Raw genomic sequence first — 24,668 nt, forward strand, 5'->3', positions numbered from 1 at the left:
TTGAGGGTCTTTCGTTTAGTTATAAGCAAGTTACAGAACTTTTAATTCTTTGTAATGTAAACAAAGCTTTTATTTACATTTTAAATGTTGAAGAAAAAAAATCGTTTTCGACCTAAAATGAATGTATGAAACGTTAAGAACTGTTTATTTATGCTTAAAATGGGTAAGAAGATAGACAAGCCAGCTTAAAATGATTTTTTTTACATGTATTTTGAAGATATGTAAACAAAAACGGGACAGGAGCCTTGTTTACATGACAAATTTCGAGCACTGTATCTTGCTTATGACTTCCGAATTTCATTCCCTTTAAAGGTAAAATTTTTGCAAAATTTGACTAAACATTTTTCAGACTATTTTTTTTATATTGTCATCGTTTTACGATGAAAGTCACTCAAATTCTTTAATTTCGACTTCTAGATGCAAAACAGGGCTTACAGAAATTTTTCAAAATATCACAAGTTGAAAGTTTGCGTGCATTAAAATATTTTTTAAATGTTAAGTGCTAATAAATTTTTAAAGAATGCTGATTTTCATTATTTACCTCTATAAAACCTTCCGTGCGAAAATATAATTCCAGACAAAACTTACCTGTTTATCAATTTTGGATCGATTTTCTTTATGAATGTTATGTATAAATGAAATAATTATCGTTTTGTGCTAAATTATTATATATATTCTACAATTTTTAAAGAAAATTATCATATTCGCAGTGAACAAGTGATATATCTAAGTCGCATACATTGAAATCAAATAAAAGGAAGAACTTTCTTTCGTATGATCATCATAGCGAAACTTGATCAAAGAAAGGTATGGGAGTGGAATTAGAATATCAAATACAAGAGACTGAATGAACAGAAGACTTTCATTATGTTCTATTAAATTCGTGTTCTGTGTCACGAAATATTGTGCGGTTGATTTTTACATGGTAGTTTTTCATTCATGTTTATTGAATACTATTTAGGAGGTTGGATGTTTACAAATAAAAATACACGTACTTTAGCGTTTTAAATTTTCTGTTTACATAAATAATTGATGATAGCAGTGATATTGTATCTCGCGTGGCATTCGTAAAGAAGACATTCCTGCTTAAGTTCTCACAATATGCTTTTTTGCACTTTTTGTTTGTCAATACTTCATTACTCACATCCAATTAGAGATAACTTTGTCTCCTTTTTTACTGTTTGCAATTTGATTTTCATCTCTTCAGTCTTTTCATATATTTTATTTTAAAATACTTAAGTCAATTTTAGTATAAATTATCAACCATTGTTTGTAATGAACTCTTTTAAAAAAGATTACTATATAAAATATTACAAAACTTTAACAGGAAGGACACACAATTTTATACTGATATTTAATTTGATATGCAGTTTAGTTTTGGCTTCGCTTCATTTTTCCGCTAGAAGACGTCGCTGTTGATATAATTTATTTTGGTTGATTTCGGTGAATTAGAATAAAATTATTTTCTTTTGTGGAAACGCAAGTAAGGAGTAAGGGGCGGGGCTTAAGGTTTTGTAGGTAAGTCGTGTTCGATATGTATTCATTTTGGAGTTCAAACTTTGCACAGGAAAGTTTAAAGTGTATGATTGTGGTAACCAGTACCAGATAAAGTTCTTATTGAGTATACCGGTATAATGGTAATGTGCTCTTGAGCAAATATGACAAGCTGCCTGTCAAATCAAAACTTCGGAAGTTTTCAGATATGGTTGGTGTTGAATATTGAAGAATATTGATGTTAAATATTGCAGATTCTGTGGGAGTGACTTTCTGAAAGCAAGAACACAAATGCAAAAAATAAAATTAATATAGTTTTTTGTTTTGTTTTTGGTGTTTATTGTTGTTGTTAAGTGCAAGTACAAAAGAAGAATATAATGATACATATGCCGCACATGAATACCCATGTACATAACACGATAAACATTCATTTTTACATTCACTAGATTCTCTCCAAGTTAAATGAAATAAATTAAAAAAAAAAGAAAGAAATGGAGTGCCGAAAAATCATGTATCCATGTTAAGAGCATCTTCATAATCTCAAGGTTGTGTCATTACGGAAGCTCACTCGGAGCTGCTTAATCACAAAACATTGACATTGTGAAGTTGTGTTAGAGTAAATATTTTCCTGAAAAACCCTTTAATGAAAGTTTGTTTCATTATTAGTTCATGTATTATTACAGAGTTTTTGATTTTCTGTTCACAGTTAAATAAAGAAAGATGTCTACAACAGAAGGTTTTGAAATCATCCATTCCACTTCCGGTTTTGACAATGAGAGCCTTGCCTTGGACCCCTCTCCCTCTAATTATGTCCACGTTCCTATCATCTGGACAATTCTGATCATAGTTGGCGCTGTGGGCAATGGATTGGTTCTTTACATTGTGTTTCGATATGGAGAGCGCTCAGTGACGAACATCTATATAACAAATCTAGCCCTGGCGGATTTAGCTTTTCTTCTAATTGTGGTGCCAATCACAGCTATCAGCTTCGCAATGCCAGCATGGGGATTCGGTGACGGAATGTGCAAGTTCTTTACATTCACTATATACGTAAGTTTTTATTGATATTTATTACAGAACTAGAGAGCTATCTTTGAACGTAGAGATTGTAACAATCTAATGTAACAACTGGTACAGTTCCGTTTCCAAATTCTCATCATTTAATTCGAGATCCTAGTAAAACAATGCTCGCTTTCTCTCTAACCGTTATAAACCACTACAAAAAAGCCCCGCTTTAAAAATCTTTCTGTTAGTTTTGTGTGTGAGGCGATTACTCAAACTGTTTTTAACAAGACATTTTCAAAAGGATCTATTGCGAATACCAATACACATTGCGAAAACCTATAGGGGAGATAATTTCCCAGAATATTTTTTTGTTATTTTCTATCGTACATCTTTACTTATAAATTAAGACATTTTGCAAATAAACTCAAAATGCCTGCAACAGAGTAACTGCTTACACCTTTGGTATTCAAACATGTGTGAAATGATGTCCTTAAGCTATAATTGAATTTCAACTGATAAGTTATAATTATTGTGAAATTAAAAACCTACTTTCATTGTCGATTAACAAGCCCGAAATAGCAAAAATGAAAGTAAGGTGGTGGACACGCTTTAGCGGATCAAAGTCTGGGGAAGTTTGCATCCAATTATACATTTGCAATAAAAGAAACTCTTCTAGATTGTCAAGACAGTTATGCCCCCTCCCCCTTTCAAAGAAGGAAGGCCATACTGTTTTGCTGTTGTTGGTCGGTACATCATCAGTTTCCGTTCATTCTTTTCGCAGAGGCTGCATCTACCGAAATGAAATTTGGTATACAGATTTATCTTATGAATATCAAGATAAAGTTAGATTTTTTGTATGATCGACCAATTTTTGTCCATTGGACAAATATTTGCAGTTTTCTTTCATTTTCTTCGTCGAGGTTGCACCTGAAATAAAACTTTTGTATACAGATTTATCATATGAAAATCTAAATCAATTTTGAATTAATATACCGAATTATCATATGAAAATCTAGGTCAAGTTCGAATTTGGGTATAATCGAGCACTTTGTGTCAGATTTATGCTCCTTGGACGTCGAAAAATTCCAGTCATTTGCAGTTTCCGTTTCACAAAATCCTCTTGTTTGTAAAAGATACTGTAATGCTGATTTGATCAGTTTTAATTTGGCTATTGATGCTCAGGTAAGCGATGTGGCCCATGGGACTCCAGTTATTAAATGACCACTGAGTTTCAGTACATGTATTTAAATGTCACTATCCTGGAGCAATTCTTAGTGGAGCCCTACTCATTTATTCAGTTTTCTAGTATGTTTATATTCAACGTTTAATCAATAAAATCTATTGGTAAGAACTTTTGGGACTGATGTCAGATTTATTATTAGCTGATGATATATATATTGATTTAAATGTCTTAATCAATTTCATTCTTGTTATATCTAATGATGTCATTCGGTAAAGTATCATTCACCAATCGTGTATTACAATATACCTCCCATTGCTTCAGTTACCAGTTCCATCCGGATTGTTCACACAATCGCTTTTTAACAAAGTCTCTTACACGAATAAAAAATCTGCGTACAATGTATTAAGTTGTACAATCTTATTCAACATGGTTAAAAAATATAGCCAAGAATTAATGTAAAAAATTAACTTGAGAATGATTTCAATTTTGTTGTAATTCATGAGCAAATCATTAACATATGGGTCCTAAGCGTATTCATGTTTTGATAAAGAAGGAAATGGGGTGTATATAATGTTGACAAGAAATATCTTCGACTTGAATGCTATGTGTTACTTGATATGTACATGTATTTACTGCTTTATTAGCTACAAATCTTAGTTGCGAGGGAAAATATGTTGCGTGCCAGAGTTTTCTTTTCTAATTCAGATAAAACATAACAATGTTCTTCAAACCAAATTGTGGCTTTGTTACCCGGGTCTTTGTTCACCATAATCAATGGTTGTCGAGATTACAATAGTTACGATAGAAGATAAAAGCAAAAGCTATCTGGTATCTGGATTTATTGTAATATACGTATTCAGGTACTTTTTGTGAATTTGAAGGTTTGTTGCTCCGAAAATTTCAGACATTCAAGAAAAATAAGAAAATTTGAATATCAATTATATGTTAACAGCTTACCAAAACTATATCACATCTTGTTTATACATGTAGCATTGATAATTTGCAGAAATACTGACATTGGTGTTGTATTTTACTTCCTTATCTGGTTGTCTTTACTGAAGCTCGTATCACATCACCATTTACAACGATGTAGTAGGCAGTGAACACTTTCATTAGTTTGAGACAGCAAAATAAACAAGATATCCGTGAGCCAATGCTCACTAGTAAATACCCCCGCTCTGATGTGAATATGCAAAATAAGCAAAGTCTTTATTTCACAGGAAGTTGATGTCCTATTGGTACAAAAACATACCAGACACTATGGCATGGCTATACAAATAGTGAATTAATTAAAATTTCAAGCATCTGCGACAAATAGTTGTTGAAAAATCTTTGACGAAAATTTGTTTGATAATTTAGGCTAAAAATAAACAAAGTCGTCATCCAACATGAAATTGAGGTCCGATTGGTACAAAAATATACCCCACGATATGACATGCTAAAACAAATAGTGTGTTAAAATTTCAAGCATCTGCAATGAATAATTGCTGAGAAAAATGCGGCAGAAATGTTTGTTACGAACAGCCATACAGAAGGACGGACAGACTGACACAAGGGTAAAACAGTATACCCCCTTCTCCTTCGGAGCGGGGGTATAGAAAAATTCTAAACTGTACAAACTGGTCTGAGAGGAAACTGCCAACTTCTTTAATGGAAATATGACTAACATTAAAACAGAAATATCAGGGTATACACCATGAAAAATCGTTGGCGGGCGTTACGCGTTTCATCTTGATTGCTGATGAACAAAAGCTACCTCGGCCAGCGAACTGCTAAAAAAATCGACAATTTATGTAATTACCATGTAACAAACTATTTGCTGTTGACATTGATAGCAACAACACTCAGAATCTGAATAAAAATGTAATATTTAACATCATTTAAAATTTACGATCTTTATTTTGCAACCTTTGATGTGATCAAGCATTTCCTCTGTTGTTTGAGCCGCTTTTGCGGAGGATGGAAAAAATCAATGGCTGAATAATTTTGAATTTACAGCTTTGACACAGAGTTATGTAAACAATCAGCCGACGCCATTCCTGTATACCGGTCCTTCCTCATTTTTTCTCTTTCATAAGATTAATTTGAAAATTATTGACGTAAGTTTGGACTTAATATCTTTTGATAACATCTATCGCCCTTTATCGCTTCACTTCAGCATACTTGTATCTCTTTCAAGTTAATAAAAAGTCCTTACATATATTTTTATAACATATAGTAGTATGCGGGAACAACATTTTGAGCGTCATTAAGTTGTATTCAATCCAGAACTGGTAGGCGAAAGATTGATTTTTTAAAAAAAATTGACATGTGATTCAAGATAAAACCGTTCTGTATAATATGAGGACTTATCATCAAGTCTATTCAAAACACTATCGACAATCAGATCGTGTTTGGGCGAGAAATAAAAAGGATACTTAAAAAAGATTTGTTTATTTTGTTTCATTAGTTTTTTTTCATCAGTTCGCTGTGTGAACAAGCGCGTCCAAATTTGTACAACATGTAAAATAAAAACAAAATATTATTTTTATTCAAGACAACACATCGAAAACAAATTAATTTGGTATGGGTCAGTTTACACTTAAAAAAACAAACAAACAAAGGTACATTAGAAGAATAGTTGATTTCGTTTATCACGAATGTTTGATTCACTTAATTTAATGTGGAGCTGCAAAGAGAAATCAGTTCTATCTGACACGCCTTATTCCTCAAATTCCTCGATAAAAATATGAGATGTAGAAAAAGTTCCTTTATGGTTGATGAAAGCCCGTGCAAACCCTATGTTTAAATATCAAAAAAGGGTGATTCTACGGCTCTTTTTGACGAAGGAATTCTATAATAAAGGAGAAGTGGGAAAGCAATGCAAAAAAAATCTTTATGAATATAAAAGTATAGCATACAACACTGTGCCGGATAATTATGCCGGTGCCATTGTGGTATTTTTGCACCGCTTACGATGAAGTTTCGGAAAATTCCATATATACCTAATGATAGACCATTGTCCAGAGAATATATAACCACTTTTGTTTTTAGTGAGTTTTACCTGACAGGTGAGATAATTACCTTTTAAAAACAAATATCTGGTAGGAAAATGACAAGCTAGCTTTAAAATCTTGATGTAAATGTATACATGTATACAATTAAAGGGAACTATATTATGAGATCTTAATTATCAACTCTAAAAAACATTGCTATGACAATCTACCCACATCTGCTCTTTTTAGTTCGCCAAATTTGTTGCATATTTTTTTCTTTTGAGGATTGATGTGACTAGGTCGATTACAAAGCCAATCTGATTTCCTGATTAGAACCAATGAGAAGTGTAAATATTTCAGCGATAAATTGATTTTCCTTGTCTTGTAAAAATCCACTGTTCTCGAAGAGCTTCTAATTGAGTTTGCCGTGGTAGTAACATTTAAAATGAAGTTTATTTCTGATAATACACAGGCCATACTCCTGTGCCGTGAATCCTTTCCAGAAAGACCTGTTAATACGATAGGGTTTCCCTCCATTTTTCCATTACAAGAGAACACAAAGAAAACAAATTAGTCGCTGCTTGAAATTACTGATAATCCTCTCCGTCAGAGGATATTAAAACCAATATCATCTTCGAGAATGCTCGTGTATCTCATTATTGACTATTTCTCTCCCCCTTGTAACATAATTCGTGGATGTTGATCATTGCCTGAGTTTGCTTTGCTGTCGATTTGACATTTTCCTTAATTGTATTACCATGGTCTAAGTATTACCTCGACAAAATGGCCTAGTGAAACAGTCCAATGATGAGAGGGTACTTGTACATTTTTATCTGAATTATGAGTGGCGTTCTTTTATTTACTGGTGGTATTTGTGATAAAATTTTAAAAATCCGTTATTCAATTTTTGTGCCAGAGTCAAAAAGGCACTTTGCAGTTGCGTCGGCCGTATACCACAACATTCGAGTTGTATATTATGTTGTACACGTGGTGTATGTTTTTGAAGTGGCAAAAAGGAGGTTACGCGAAGATTTTTGGCTAGATTCTTAATTTATGGACTTATTTTGCCAGTCAGAATGTGCTTACGGAAGAAAGCATTTATTCATATTAAGATTTTATACACACCTTTGATTCCATCGTACACGTTTTAGTTTTCTCAAACACCTCATCACATTCCCGCGATCAAATTTGACTGTGACGTATGTTTATGTTCAAATATCAAGACAAAGCTTAGGTTCATTACAATGTTTATATCATTTACAAATATACGTCATCTGTACATGTTTGTGTTAACACATATTGTATTAGTTAATGAAATATAATGTACACAAAGTCATTGATGAAAAATTAATGTTATGCATGGAGTATTATAGTCAATTTGTTGTAACAGGGGTGAAAACACCTAAATAATTTAGAAACTTGATCGACTCTCAGAGTTTTCTATAGTCTTTCACGACCTAAAATCATTGATGTATATTACATGTATATATATATAGCAATGATGTTACTTTGAAAAAAATATGTATTTTTAATTAGCATACACTAAACAGAAAAATAGATGTATGTGCACATAGTACCATTATAAGCTTATGAGAAAAAAATGTTGAGATTACAATTTACAGTGGTCTTCTTTCCTGGGTATATTTTAACTTGTCAACAACTTTGAGAAAGATAGTCATTAGATTACATCCAAACTCAATAATCAACAAAAGAAGCAAAGTAAAAAACAACTGAGGACCAAAAACAATCAAGAAGTAACATAGGCGTCGGAACTGGGGGGGGGGGGGCTTTTTGCAAAAGTAGACCTTACCATTAGGCACATATCATCATAAAGGGTTCAGCCCCCCCCCCCCCCCAACTTTTTCTCGCAGGAAATATAATTGTTCCCAAATTTACCTTCGAAGAGTAAAATATTGAGAAGTTGGAGTCATGGGGCCCCCTCCCCCGGGCCCCCCCCCCCCCCCCGATTAGGATTTTCATGATTTTGGGAATTAGGTTTTTTTTTCAATATTTCTGAGGATTAGACTAGCCCCCCCCCCCCCCCCCACTTTCAATTTGCTTCCGACGCCAGTGAGTAAGAGAGGAACTATATATTCCAGACCCTGATAGTCATGGACATGAGACGAACGCACTTTTTACGTGACGCTTGCAAAAAATATAAAAAGTAGAACAGTATATGGCTTTATAGTTTTAAATAAGCTTACTTCATAATTATGTTAACCAGGAGGTCCTCTACTAAAATTGTAAATTTCATGTCCCCTGGATTATGGGTTTTTTCTCTAAGAGGGGCCAAAAATGGATGTATAGTGTTAATGCTAATAATGTTTTAAAACCATCTTCTCTTCTCCCACACATCTGTAAAGAAAACTGAATTCATAATTATAAATTCCATGTTTTCCCATAGAAGAGTACCCCTTTTCTGGATGGTAATTTTCCTCCTGATATCGTTGTCGTATCGGTCGAAAATTTAGTTAGTTCAAAACACAGTTCAAAATTAAACAGTTAGTTTTCCTGCAGTAATCAAGCGTCGTTTCATGTCCTTGTATCCATGTTCAAGGTATCCACCCCCCCCCCCCACCCTTAAAAAAATCCAACACTTTCAGAAAAATATTTGGTGCCATAGATTGATTTCATGTTTAAAATATGTTTTACTATTTGAATTAAGAAATGGTTTCGTTTCATGTTAAAGCCCTTAACTTTGTCCGACCGCGAATAAATATATATAGGATCTCTCATGATTTGCGTATTTTCTATCCCCGAGCCTTGGCGAGGGGATAGAAAACACACAACTAGTTGGTACCATCCCAAATCATGAGAGATTCTTTTTATCACATGTTTTACCACAAGTTAAACCTCAATCTTCTGTTAAACCTCAATCTTTCTGTAAACATTATTAATAATTTTGAGCCGCACAACACATTCACTACAAGGCGTCAACAACTTTACGCAAGGAAAAAAGTTCCTTGAAGATAAACAACATTTCATTTTGTGGTATATTTTTATCAATTTTTTATCAATAGTAAAAAAAAACCCCTGAAACAGCATGAAATGCTGCACATTTATAACTCTACGCTTTTCAACTGAATTATTTTGATACTTTTTCATTCTACGTCAATAATCAACCTAAAGGTACGTAATGTTTAATTATGACGTCACGTGGATAAATATCAAAAATGTATCCCATGAGTGATATCCATTGTATATTGAGAATATATATATATATATATATATATATATATATATATATATATATATATATATATATATATATATATATATATATATATATATATATATATATATATATATATATATCTATCTATCTATCTATCTATCTATCTATCTATCTATCTATCTATCTATCTATCTATCTATCTATCTATCCACATGTATGACCGAAAGGTTAAAACACATAATAATAACCCTCGATGAAACCTCTCTTTCAATGAATGGACCAGAACCACCCGTTTAATCAGACAGGGAACCATTTCCTGTAACTAAATGAGACAAAGCAGAGATTTCTTTGATAAGGAAGCAATCAATCCAGTTTATTGCCCTGCCCTTTTATGAAAAATGAAACTATGCATGAAAAGCGATACTGTAAATTCATGCACGTTTAATTTATGTACTATTATCAAACTTCAAACCCCCGAGACAGAAGAACACCGATCTATTCGACGCTATTTAACCTTTATTACAAGACATCGATTACGTTAATGACTTCTAATGTAGAATGATTCTAATATAATATCGTTCATTTAATTCATACAATGGAATTGTGGGGTGTATGAAATAGATGCGTCCCGCCATAGTTATGACATGATCGATTATTGAATCTTAGAGTTGTAGGATCTGCCATTATGAAATTTAAAAACTTCAGTTTTTTTAGACAATGATACCTGGACATACCAATATCTCGTAAGAATCCTGCTTGACAAACAACTGATCGATTGAAATTGATATTAGATTTATGAGAAAAAAGCTTAATCTCGCACTTATATACTTTTGTTCTTTTTGGAGTATAAAAGCAAGGTTACAAAAATTACATTCAAATCACTCAAAAAAAAATTTAATGTACCGAAAACTGTTTTGAATTCTGTAAACGATAAAAGATAAAAAACAGGTTACCTATATTTATAGAAAACTGTATACTTTTTTATATACAGAGATAAAATCGGTTTAAACTTGCCTTGGGTTTAGGCCATTCCAAGTTTTTACCTATGTTTAACGTCTGCGGACAGATTGGTTTCGAGATGTGAAAATAAAAAAACCCACACACACACAATGCTTGTTCATAAATTAGATCGCTTTTTCATATGTCGGGCTCGGGATTGCATTTTTAAATCGGGATCGGAAATCAAAAATTAATTATAACAACTTTTGATGGAAACGATAATGGTTATTTCTTGTGTTTGTATTTTTGTTACAAGATGAAGAAATTACTTCAAAATGTAATATGTTTTACGGTGCTACCGTTTTGGCGAGCGCAGCAAGAATTACACATACCTTGCATCAACTTATTGTCATAAGTTGTCAACTTATAGTTTTATTTAGGTATCAATGAACGTCAAAGAATTTTTGAGAGAGTATTGCTCTACAATAAGTATGCCAAAGGTACTAATTTTAATGGTTATGATACATACAGCGCAACCTCCTACCCCGAGAGAGAGAGAGAGAGAGAGAGAGAGAGAGAGAGAGAGAGAGAGAGAGAGAGAGAGAGAGACCGGTACCTGTTTGTAGGTGTGTAATTTCCCACTTTTAAATTTAATAGTCTGACTATATGCAATATCTACATAATTGTTTTTACCTGTTTATTGTTTCATTTTATTCCTTTTTATTTAGTTCAAAATGTCCTATTGTTTATTTCCTCCCTACTCATATACTTACCTGCCTACTGTATACATGCATGCACAATTAGCTTAAAAATGGATCGATATGACAGTAAAGTATGCCTCTTGCTAGTATATATATCAATTTCAATTCAATTTAAATTTAAAATCTCTATATTAAAAAAAGATTAAAAACAAATCATATGTTAATGAGACAGGTATCGCAGTCTATACTGCAATAGCCAGTACACTCATTACAGATGTTTGATCCACCTCTAAATTTATCGCGGGAAATATAGCGCGAGTGCATTGTGACGTCATCCATGATTTTGTTCGTCTTTGTTTACGTTTCTCGACTCAATACGAAGGTATGGAAGCATGTAACAAATCTTTTGAGTCTCGCCAAAGTATATGCGGTACTCAAAACGTGTCTTCAAACTTTAAGTCACCGTAAATTACGAGTTACAAGTCAGCCATTAATGGTAACACGTATATATAAGAAAATCAGTGAAAAATGAAAGTTGAATCAGGGGTACTAAGGCCAAACAAATTTTCTTCCAGCCCTGGGCGGCGCCATATTGGCAGCCATTTTGTTTTTTAAAAGTTAGTTCGATAACTGATTGACTGGTACATATCAATGTTTATTGGAGCTAAACTCAATTAAAATTTTCCAATGTTTCAATAGAAGGTAATTTGAATTAAAAGAAATAAAAGAGGACACCAGATAAGTTTCAATAGTTTCAAGAAACACGACTAGTTCTATGTATGTCTTATCAAATTATCAGATGGAAAATAAAAACATTAATATCAAGGAACTGATCTTTTAGATACTGAATAAAGTATTCAATTTTATTACCGCAGCATTTATATGAATTAAATTGATAAACAATGAAAGAAGAAATAAAAAAGTTCGGAATAACGTAACTCGATCTTCGGCTATTTCCGAAGACAAAACGTGTACGTTTTACGTCTGTAACATGACGTCATAATGTTGACTGAGCACGCGACGTTTGGTTTAACTTTGGCTGATGATTTGAGTAGGCAACCAGGCGGATCCTACTGTGTACGTTTCAAATAAATTTAGTTCTATAAAAATCAAACTCCACTGTGTTAAATCTGCGCTCGGTCCAACGGTCACATCGTTTACATATTATTAGATTTAAATTATGAAATTCATGACCCTCGGGTAGGGTTTCAGAAGCTTGGGTGGAGCCGATAAAACCAGATATAACTTTTTATCCTACTCAATTTGTGCTTTCAGTATAAGGGAGTAAACAAATGCATTGTTATTGTGTTTATCATGTCCTCGTCTGAATTGTCAAATTCACATAAAACTGCTTTTTTGGGGGAGGGGGGCCACATAGTGAACATATTTTATAGGTCACTTGAGGCGGTCGAGTAACTTATTGCTGTTGGGAGCTAAAAAAGCGGGGTTATAGTTCGAGGAGTCTTGGATTATGGTTTAATAATGAATTAATAAGAAGACTCTATAATGAAGCTTAAAATGCAAACATGAGACTCCTATAACAAATTTCAGGCAAAGATTCCAGTTGATGTGGCACTTTAAGATAAATCCAAGATGGCAGCGATGTGTACCTTGTGTGTAATTAAGTTTGGTTATATATTTTTACTAATGAGAAAAATATATAACAATTCTGAGTTTCGTATTCGCCGCATTTTGGGGGAAAAAAACCACAAGTGGTATCTACTTATTTTGTGCCTTCATGCGGAAGGTGAAAGCTCTTATAATTAGCGTTCGAATTTTTCACACCTTATTTCAAAGAAAACGAAAATTGTCTAGCTTTATTAGTCCCCTACCGGTTTTCACCGGAGGGGACTATAGCTTTTCTCTGCGTCCGTCCGTCTGTCCGTCTGTCTGTCCCATTTCAGTTTTCCACACTTTTTTCTTTATGCGTTTGAGGAATAATATGAAATTTGCTGAACAGCTTCAAAATGTCAAACTACAGATCAAGTTTACACTTTTGTAGCGTCTGGTTGACATATTTTCGAGAAAATTAATTTTTAATATTCCAATTTTTTAATGTTCGGGTTCGTTATCGGGCTCGGTGTGTATCAAATAAACGAGGAAAGTATGTAGCTAGTAATAATATCGTGCATTACTTGGACCATTCCTTTTATTGTTTCTAACAAACAAATAAGTTCTGTAAAATAGTGTCAAGCATTGTGTTGTAAATTTAATCGACAGGGTTTTTTGTATCATTACAATCGGGTTCTTTATCGGATTGGTCTGTTGAGACGGTAAGAAATGGAAATAATATTCTGCATAACAGTGCATTGTTTTCACAAATTTCTACAAACCGGTAGGGGACGTGTATTGCTTATGCAATACTCTCAGAATGCTTGTTTTTATAAACATTATTATGATATTGTAGTAGTTATAATAATATTGAAAGCTAACGAAAATATCTACTGCGGAAATTGCGTACATGTACATGTACTAGTTTATTCATCACTTTCTTTGTAATTTGTAAATCTAGCTTACTGTATACCAACGTTGATTGAAAACAATGTTATTGACAATAATCCTTCCAACTACGACCAGCTATTGGTAGCTTAAAGCTGCGTGCATGGAATATTGTGCATTATAAACCTTATTCAAAGAAATCGTTATTTCAGTCGAAAGTGTTATGTTTAGCAATTGTGAGGCTCTCATTCACTTTACACTGACCAGAAATTTTCTGATAAAAATCTATTTCGTCGGCACATAAAACTTGTTTCAATTTTCAATGCGACGGAATTGAAATTAATTTGTAACATGGGAGGTTTATTTTCTTTGGCTTGTTCGTTCCAGGCAGCATTTGCATTTCAATTCATCATTACAGAGAATTTGGTTTTCTGCTCTTGTCTAATGTAAGGACATTTTAGTGGAATACTGACAGTATACTTCTTATCTTCAGCCATTAACTCAACGAATACGCCGAAATCAAAGCATATTGTTCCGAGTCCGCGTATTATCTCAATATCTTAACCTCGATTAAGCACTATATGTTTTTCACAAAAGGTGATCAATCTGATTTTGTGAACTTTTACATGTAAATGAAAATTAAACCAGCATAAAGGAACAAAACGCAACGCACAACGAGATGTCTCTTTGATTACTTGAAGGTTACCCAATTTCAATATTAATTTTGAAAAATCTGTATGAATTTTTTAACCGGACAATAGATCAGATCTTTGACGTCACGATGATGACCGCGCCATATGGTTTGACAGCTACATTAGTATACACACTAACACACGGTTATATTTACAAGTTTAAATCTGACTTTCTCAAATGAAAATATAAGGAAAAAATCCAAAAATGCACACTGAAATATGAACGTAGTTGGTACGGGATCGAATCTTCTAAGAAGTTCACAGGATTTGATCACGTGATCAAGCAATTCTTTAAGAACTTTTAACTTGCTATTTGTTTTTTAAATAAAACTCTTAAAAAGTAAGCTTTTGATTATGAAGTTGAAATGAGTAAAATTCCTGAAAAGGTCACAAGTATTTCGAAGAGAAGGTCACCTTTAAAAAAATTGCTGATGCGATTGCGATATAACGAGAAAAAAAGATTCTCATCATTCAGATAGGTCGAGTTCTTTGGTTACAGTAGCTAAGTCATAAGTAAAAATCGAGAAGAGGGTGGGTGATCTTCTTGTCGAACACCAGTAGCACAGTTGACCAATTTGTAAGGTAGCCACGATAGATATACATGATTCTGTGTCAGTATAAAGACTGGCTATAGTGTTGTACATATATCCATCTATACCACTAAGCTGAAGTTTGTATCGAAGGAGGTTGCGGTCCACAAAGTGTACAAATGTAGATGTACAGTTCTGAATTAAACTATTTAATGTAAATCATGATCTACATACATATATGACCTATCCTCTCTGAAGCCATTCTGTATATCCACTATGACGTTGTTTTCCTCTAGAAAAAATGTATTCTGTTATTTAGTACACAACTGGCCACCATAAACAATAGGCCAATTCCTCTATAGTTTAATGGTATTCTTGGATCTAACTGCTGTGTCCTTGGGAATGGGGTAAATAAGTGCTTTCCTCAACGGTTGTGGTACTTTTCCTGTTTGAAACCACAACTGAAATAATTTCTGTTGTACGGTTATGGTTTCATAGTTCTTGCTGTCTTCATATTAATACATCTGGTCAAACCCAGGTGCCTTTCCTTCTTTTGAATTTAATACGACAGGAGCAACTTCCTCCCTAGTAATAATCTTGTTAGGTAATCTATTTGGTATGTATGAGGATCAACTTTCTCCCTAGTAATAATCTTGTTAAGTAATCTGTTTGGTATGTATAGGGACATCGTCATGTTATCTTCAAGAGATTGTTTATGTTGTACATGTAAGCATTCATTATAGAAGTCTTATTCAAAGTTCGTGTTCGCTTTTTTCAGTTCCTCCCAGAATTTTCGTGGATCACTAGTTGAGACATTTTCAATGTTGAGTGCAAGATCCTTTTTGAACTAAGGCTAAAAAATCTTAAGTGCCTATCAAAGAGTTTCTGATCCGAGAGAAATGCAATTTGTTGAATGGTTTTTTTTAGCCTTTAGAAACAGTTTCTTAATCCCGCATAGTTTTCCATAAAGTTGAAAGTTGATCGATATCATTCCAATAGGGTTTACTTGAAATTTTACAAAGGTATATACCAAAACAATTCTCAAAAACAGTTTGACTAGAAACTTGTGTGGAAGCACCATCAGCGTAGATTGGAGTTAGATCAAATCATGTTCCGTGGAGAAAGGTTATGGCTACTAGGGGGTTGAATTTTTACGTAGTTATAAATAAAGATAGAAGCTGTAACTCAAAATTTTCTTCTCAAAATCCACTTGAATTGAAATGCTGAAACTTGGGTGGAAGCATCCTCAGGTAGTGATGTTTCAGGTTTGTACAAAAATTATCCATAGAGATAGAATGGGGTTGAACTTATAAAGAGTAATATATAGGGGAAACATTTTTTAAAATCTTTCTAAAAACCGTCATATTAGAAATGAGGAAACTTTTGTAGAAGCACTCAGGTAGTTTAGATTTTTTTTAAATTCATGATTCCCAGGGGTAGTGTGGGTCCACAATAGAGAGCTGAATATTAAAACAGTAGTATACAGAGAAATCAATTTTAAAAATCAATTGACCAGAGAAGCTGAAACTTGTTTAAAAGCACCCTCATCAGATAGTTTATATTCAAGTTTGTTCAAATAATGATTGAGCAAATTCCGGCTAAACGTGAATAACTCGCTGACAATATAGACAATAAGGCTCAACTACATTACCACCATGTCCATGCCTATGCCATTGCATAAGATCAAATTCTTAATGAATCAAAAGTGTGTTTTAAGGGACTTGGTGAGTTGAAGGGGAAGTGTTATATCAAACTTGACCCTAGAGTGAAACCAGTTCAACGACATCCCAGAAGAGTGCCACAAGCTCATCATGGGGATATTGGATAGATAATGTGGCAAGTGTCAAAACGTCTGATAAGTTGAGACTATGCATTGATCTGAACTCAGCTGTTGAAACATCACAGTACCAGATGCCGACCGATGACGATATGATATCCTACCTAAATTCTCAAATACCAGAAGGTACCAAATACCTAAAGGTCGTGAAAAAAGGTTACTACTATGTAAAACTGAAAGAAGAATCTAGTATATTTACCATATTTTGAACTCAAAGAAACTCGGTCGTTGTGAGCTATTGACGATAAATTTCAAATGGTATCAAAGAAGGTTTTATAGTACAATTTCTACTTAGTCATGGTAGTGTTTCACACTGTTCTGTGGACACTCGCCTATAATTGAAATACCACACTATTGACAAGGAACAGTAAACGCAAATAAGTAAACTTAAAAAGGAAACTAAAGAAATGTCAGAGGTAAGCAAATCGTTCGCATAAACTTATGGACGCAGAACTGTAAAGAGAAATGAATAGACGGTGCAATAAAATACTAGTAACAGAGACATTTAATAGAAAATTAGAAAAAAAATAATGACAAAAGATCGATTTTCTTACACAAAATGAGCATAAGCTGGCGGAAAACTGATGTCTAGTAACAAAGAACTTAGAGAGACCAAAACAAAATGTAGAGGAAATGAACGCGTATCTATAGAGGCTTTTCCATCGGGAAACTAAAACGAACAAAACTCAAGAAAACACAATTTTAAAATCATTGAAATACCAGAGGAAGTCAATGAAAACATGTGATGGGAGATTATCAAAGAGTTTTTAAAAGACAAACTACAAGTCCAGGTAGATGACAGGGTCCCTGGAGTGATGATTAAACCAAGATCATTATCAACACCAAAACAAATGATAAGGAAAGCTAAGACTCGCGGATGGGGCCAATCCGTTACCAAACTGACTCGTACCCAAACAGACTTGTATCCAAATTGTCGATTAAAAATATCAATTATAATATCATGCCTGCCTTCAAAGAGTGAGAAGAATTTATAAATTCGTCAATCTAATTAATCGGATTTTTTTTTAAAGAAAGATTGCATGTAAACAGAAATTTACTATCAAATGTTGATATAGGGACCTCTTTGGCAAACTTATTGAAATGGCATGATTATATTATCAAAAATTCTACATTCATTTATCTCATTTCTTAATTATTGTAATTATATCAAAACCTAACCTTAACAGATTATCTTTTACATTTACAACCCAAGGATCATTGTTTACCACCGGACCAATGAATTATTAGTCGGTTTGAGTACGAGTTGGTTTGGGTACGACTTCACTTGTCGTACCCAAAAAGAGAAAGCTTGCAATGCACACTTGAGACTCCTTTACAGCCCTACGTACCATGATCCTTACTGCTACTCAGGTGACTCTCAAGGCTTTGGGCCTCATGTTTAAAATTTACTCAATAATTGTGCACTTTTCATTTCATAAATTTGATCTTTAAAGATTTCAATGAAAATACCTCAGAATTATTTTTTTTCAAATTCGATCTACTGAAGACAAAATTTAGTAACGTACCTAAATATGACTTCATAATGTAGACTGAGATTGTGACCTTAATCGTGTTAACGTTTGCATTCTGACTAACATAGTAGGAAGGCCAGATTGTGCATGATTTAAACAAGTGAACTGTTTCCGTAACGCTAATCATTGCCTACAATAACATGTTACACCGTTTACATATTAAATTATATTAGAAAACTGTAAAGAACACTAGGCGAGAGACATTCAATGTGCTTGTTTAAGAATCGAATCATTGTTAGGGCGGCCTAAAGTGATTAGTCTGTTTGTCCGTCTGCCTGTCTGTCCGTCCGAGATCACCTGTCCGGACATATTTTCTCTCCCCTTGGCCCAGTCTGGCTCTCATACGTCACTGTGCCTTTGAGTAAAGAGTAAGCAGTGACCATGAACCACGTTTCTGGGTCATAGCAGAATTATCAGAAAAGTCCTTGTCCGGATCATATATATTATCTCACCTTGGTCCAGTCTGGCTCATACTTCACACACAGGGTGCCTATGGTCAAATGGTGTGCAGTGACATTGAATGACGTCTCTAGGTCAAGAGTCAAGGTCAAAACCTTTTTCAGAGTTGATTTTCATTCACCAATGCAGGTGGGTTTTAAAAAACAGTATTAAGAATGAGAAGAAATAAAATCTATAAAAATTCGAATATCCATTCCATCCTTTCCCTTTGAAAAATCTGTTAAAATAGGATTATAATGAAATGTGTCGGAGAAAATATTTTGCCGAAAGAGATGGGTTTTAGATAATACTCTGGTTTGTTATTAGAATATTGTTTTTGTTTTTGGTTGGTTTTTTTTTTTTTTTTTTTTTGGTGTTTTTTATGTCATGTGGGAGTAACAACAAAAGGCTTTTCGAAGGGTCAACATAATACTGGGTAAAACATGAAAACTAAATTATCTGTCATTCTACGACCATTTTCGTGTTATTTTTGATATTATGCAACAATTTGTATCTATTTTAATTGATAGGAACTGTGAAACAGTGAACTATGAATCATTTCTTGCTCTAATTGACAAGAGATCCTAAAAGTGTAGATTGATGACAAACGTCAAGATTAAATGCATGCAATTATTGTCTAATCAAACAATCAAGAGGCTAAGCATTTAAAAGTGTACAAATAAGTTTATCTCTGGGAATTTCCCAATTCGTTGCGTATTACGTCATCAATTCTACTGATATTTTTTTTCTTTTCATGACAATGGCCTGTAACGATTTCTGCTGATTTTTTAAAACATTTATTAAGGTATATCCAGACGCAAGCATAATTTGTTTACCAAAATTGGGCTCTGTCTTTAAATACTCTCATTCAAAAATAGGTAACTTTATAACATTCAAACTTTGGCTTAGTGCACATGCGAAATAAGTAAATAAATACTAAAAACATTAACCTCATTTCAATTCAAATCTAACTCTAAGTTTTTCAATATGCAAGATGATTTTGCAACAAAAACATGAAACGTTGCCAAATTGTTCCACAATGTAACATAATCGTGTTATCAGAACACTTTCAGTGTTTCTTAAAACTATGTATGTTAAAGAGACAAAAGGATACACAAATTAAAGGTACTTATTTACCCAAACCATCTATTTTTTAACAAAATTTCAACAATTTAATTGTCATATGAAAATATTAACTTTAAAAAAAAACACGATATTATTAAGTGTGTATGGAAATAAGGTTAAACAGTCCAAAACTAGCGCAAGTTGTTGGGCACTATAAATTGCAAGATTTTACCACGCACGGAATTGTCGCTCCCAGGTCCTCCATCCGAGTTTTTTTTTCAGACGGGAGCTACAGACCTGCAGCTATATTTCAATATTTAAAGTTTTAATTTAAGAACTAATTTCTGTGTTCAAATTATTTAAATGCCTTTAAATATCAGTCAATACACAACTTTTAGAAACAGAACTAAGAAGGATAAAACATTTGTTTGGCGGACAACTTTATATCAACAAATAAAATAATGAACTTTCTATGTCTAATACAACACGTACTCGTTCGCGTTCAAAGGCTTACATCGACTAACATTAATTTTTTTAGAGGAAACTATAGGTAGAAAGCAGTGAACTACGTAGTTGTAAAGAGTAACTTGTAAAGATACAATTTTCTTTACTTATTCACTCTTACTATCTTTAAGTACTAACATAACTGCACACGTTCAATCTTAGAAAAGCAACCACAGGAGTGTCGGGAGGTATTTCATATTGGGGCGGCGAGATTGATCGATTGGGGGGGGGGGGGGGGGGTGACATGGATTTGAAGGTATTCTACGTAATCATCTATGTCTAATGATTCTTTAATTAATAAAGTATATTGTCACTTGTTTAATGGCACTATGAGAAACAATTTTAAACCAAATTGTGCTTAATGTTTGTGTATTTACGTTTGACGACATAAAAGATAACGCGACTCACATTTAAATTAGTTATAGAGAATATAAGCATCACTTTTTATTCAACTTATCAGTATCTCTGGCACTTAGAAAACGTCCAGAAATGGATAGGCCTATCTGCAAATCACGTGCTGCATGTCGGTGAATGTGCAAGATCAGGTAATCTTTAATCCTCTTTTGAGTCATAGTAAAACAAAGATCTTCAAAATTCGTTTTGATAATAAGATCGTACATTATGTACATTAACAAGAAAGCTATGATTTGTGATATTAGCCTTTTCAAATTGTATCGTAGCTATAGCCATTGGTCGTAATTTTTTTTGCCGAAAGAACGCTTTGGAAACATGAAATACACAGGGTGATTATTATACATGTTAATATCTCTAGTTTTTAATTTGGCATCATTTTATATATCAGTAATTGTAAAAAGTTGTTAAAGATATTTTAACTATAGTTTGTGTATTTTGCACTTTTTACATATCATCAAAGATAGAGAAAAATGTAATCTTTATAGTTAATTTACACGGAAATAGGTACATAATATACCCCTTTTTGGCTGTGAAAACAGAGTTCACACTTCGCCGCTCTATTGAACACAGATCGCCGTTATCATTGCCGCTCAAATAAACATAGATTGCCGAAATTCAATTTTAATCTATTTTTAAAAAAAAATCTTTTTTTTGGCAAAATCATTGGGGCGAAGGACGCCTCTGTTCCGACGCCCTTGAACCAGACCTTTTTCGCCCACTTGCATCGGTGGTTGACCGATAAAAAGGTGACAAACTGAGATAAATGCAAACTGTCATTCCGCTCGGATCTATTTACATTGAATTGATCTGAACACTGTATCAAATTATTAATTCCCCCACCAAATGACTATATACAGGAGCGCGCTGATTGACACTCTCAGTAATGCCGCCTTGTTATGTGACAAACTATGCTGTAATTTGCCAGTGAATTTAGCTGGAAATAATTGTAAGCATCTTTGAATTAAAATCTTATCTCCTCGTGGCTGAGATTGTAGAAGTTCTAGGCGCCACAGGAAATCAAGCATCGATGCAGGAATATTTACTCTAACTACAGAGAACAAAATCAATGTGATTATTTATCGTTAAACAGGCCAAATTAATGTCATTAAATGCGTTTTGTGATGATACAAGTCACATCCTATACTCAGTGATTCCTTTATTCCATGACTGCCTTGGTGTATTTCTCGACAACAGGCGTTTTTATTGTGGTTTTACATTGGAGATTTTATTCACGGATTTTCGGGCTCCCTTGAGATTTATTTTGGTAAAGTATGGAAAGAACAAAATCTTAAAATATGCAAATTGAATGATTGATCCACTTGTGTGTATAACTTTGAATGACTAAGCTGTCAAGATGCTGCAAAAATAGTCTCAAATTGTTTAGGAATAGACATTCGTAAAATGTGCAGGAATTTGAAGAAAATTCTGAAAAAATAAGGTAATTGCACCTCGGGACATACATGTATAGCGCAATGCATCAATCATTACATTATGCCGGAGAGAACACCGCACGGAAAGCAACATTGATTAACGAATGCGTGCTGTATTGAGCTTCACTTGGAAAGAAAAATAAATCAAAAAAAAAAAAGAAATTGAGGAACGAGGTGTCATTATATTTCATTGGTTACTTAAAGCTGCAGTCTTAAAAGAGACACGGACAGAGATTGAATTGACATGTGTCTTAACTGTGGTTGCATAGAAAAGAATATATAAGACTTGTGTGTTACTTAAGGTATGGGTGCATTGGATCTTTGTTATCAACTTCAGTTGTTTTTCGAATTCTTGTTCTACAGTCAAGTCAAAACCGCGTGACGACACCTACGTTAAATAAGTACATCTTGCTTGTGAAGTAGCCAATTTCGAGACCCGAAGCCGTGGTTTACTTTAATACCTAGTACTAAAACAGTGAAAGAAAACGAGACACAATAGTTCGTCATGAATAACTCAACTCAGGTCATGGGCGACCAAATACAGCCTTTACCAATACTATTTACTTGGTCACTGTTGACCTTTGTGGGGTTGGTTGGAAACAGCGTTGTGATCTACATCACGTGCTTACACGCCGGCAAGTCCGCCACTAACACCTACATCCTAAACCTGGCCGTGTCAGACATTGCCTACCTGATCGTTGTCGTTCCTTTCACCTGCCTGGCATTCATTTTCAATCACTGGGTATTTGCTGAATTTGGGTGTAAATTGTTCATCTTTACACAGTATGTAAGTATAAACAAAATCAACGAAACGAGATAAAACGTTAACCTAAAATGTGCAATGTAAACCTCGTAAAAAGAAATATCAGATCTCATAACATTTTTTTTTTTTGTGTAGACAGATGTCCGTCCTTTGATTTTTCTGGAAAGCCAAAAAGGCCACTTATAATGTTTCAACGATGAATGTCCGATATTTGTAGTAATTTTTAAAGGATTCAATATATTACAATTATATATTACATGTATATATGCAGTTAACGACTATTCCAACACGTTGTTAACTTCATAGCATTCGTTATGATAACAATTTTCTTTATAGTTTTAAGCGGACTACAAATAAGAAAGCTTAGCATTTTAAACTTATTTAACGTTATTGAAGATTGTGAGTACTTAATTTATGTCGTTTTCTAAAATCTAACAAATGGCAAAGGTGCACGTGCTTCGAGACAGTACATCCCCACCCACCCATCCTGATATAAATTGTTGTTGACACTCTTGTTGAAATGTCTTTTAAATAATGTTTGCAATCCATCCCATTTTACAAAGTCAGAATTATACAAGGAAAAAATCAGTTTTTAACAAGTATTTAACAGTATTCGCATGTATTGCAAAGAAATGGTAAATGATAATAGCATACAAAATGAAAAAAAACGATTTGAACAGTCTTAAAGCTATGTTCTATCCAATGAATGTTTTTAATGAAAGGAACATTTGTGGGTTTTTTCCATTAAGTCACACTATAATCATAAACTTAATCATAAACTTTCTGCTAATCATACAATTTAATTTAAATGCACTTCAAATTATTGAATATAATTTTCATTATTTTATACATTCCGGACTTGACTGTAAACGCCACAGTTTATAATCTACATTACCACGTGATGTCGAAAGATTTGTCAGTGTGTAAACCAGATGTTGACGCAATTTAAGCTTGTTTATAGTGTGCTAACGCTCTTGGAGACAGAAGAAATGATCAGACATGAGACGATGGTCTAAATTTTCAATAATATTTCCTGCATTTTTCTATCGTAAGGAAAGTTATGAATGAGTAAATAATTTGTCAACGTCACAAAAGTATTTTCATGCTATTTAATAATGTGAGAAAAAATGCCTCATTCTCCTTGCTGGTTCTCTCGATTACTTTGGGGGGCAGAGGATGGTTTGCCTGTCGAGATATTTTTAATTAGTCAATTTTAAAATTGCTGAAACTGGTATAAATCCCAGGGACATATTGTTCTGACTCTTGGTAATTTTCAATCATTTTTCTAGCGTAAGAAATCTTCTTAGAAACTATGTTGTGTGTTCCGGTAAAAAAAATATCTTCTTGCAGTAGATTACGTTGACTCTTTTAAAGATCATTTCTATGTAAGAATCAATGATTTATAATAGGGTCTGGCCACGCATAGTAACCAATTTTCTTTATATTTCATACATTGATACATGTAGATGTAAAACACAACAGCTTAAATATTCATTTAGATACATAAATAACAGTAAGAACCAGATAATTTATGCTAAATGTTTCTGGTCAG

The 24,668-nt window shown here is 33.5% G+C and overlaps 1 protein-coding gene across 3 annotated transcripts in view; it reads left to right on the forward strand.

Annotated features, from left to right (window-relative positions):
* The window catches only part of LOC105330885 (kiSS-1 receptor), a 61,155-nt gene that overhangs the window by 23,035 nt on the left and 13,452 nt on the right, over window positions 1-24,668 (forward strand). For 2 of the 3 annotated variants that reach the window (XM_066073387.1, XM_034452867.2), the window contains one exon: window positions 2,201-2,544. In XM_066073387.1, the coding sequence (XP_065929459.1) occupies window positions 2,215-2,544 (330 nt within the window). In that variant the 5' untranslated portion in view covers window positions 2,201-2,214. Of the gene's footprint in view, window positions 1-2,200; window positions 2,545-21,811; window positions 23,141-24,668 lie in introns of those variants that run through there. The other variant, XM_011432818.4, reaches the window with a different exon arrangement.

The sequence above is a fragment of the Magallana gigas genome, chromosome 10, assembly GCF_963853765.1.
Source record: "Magallana gigas chromosome 10, xbMagGiga1.1, whole genome shotgun sequence".
NCBI lineage: Eukaryota > Metazoa > Mollusca > Bivalvia > Ostreida > Ostreidae > Magallana > Magallana gigas.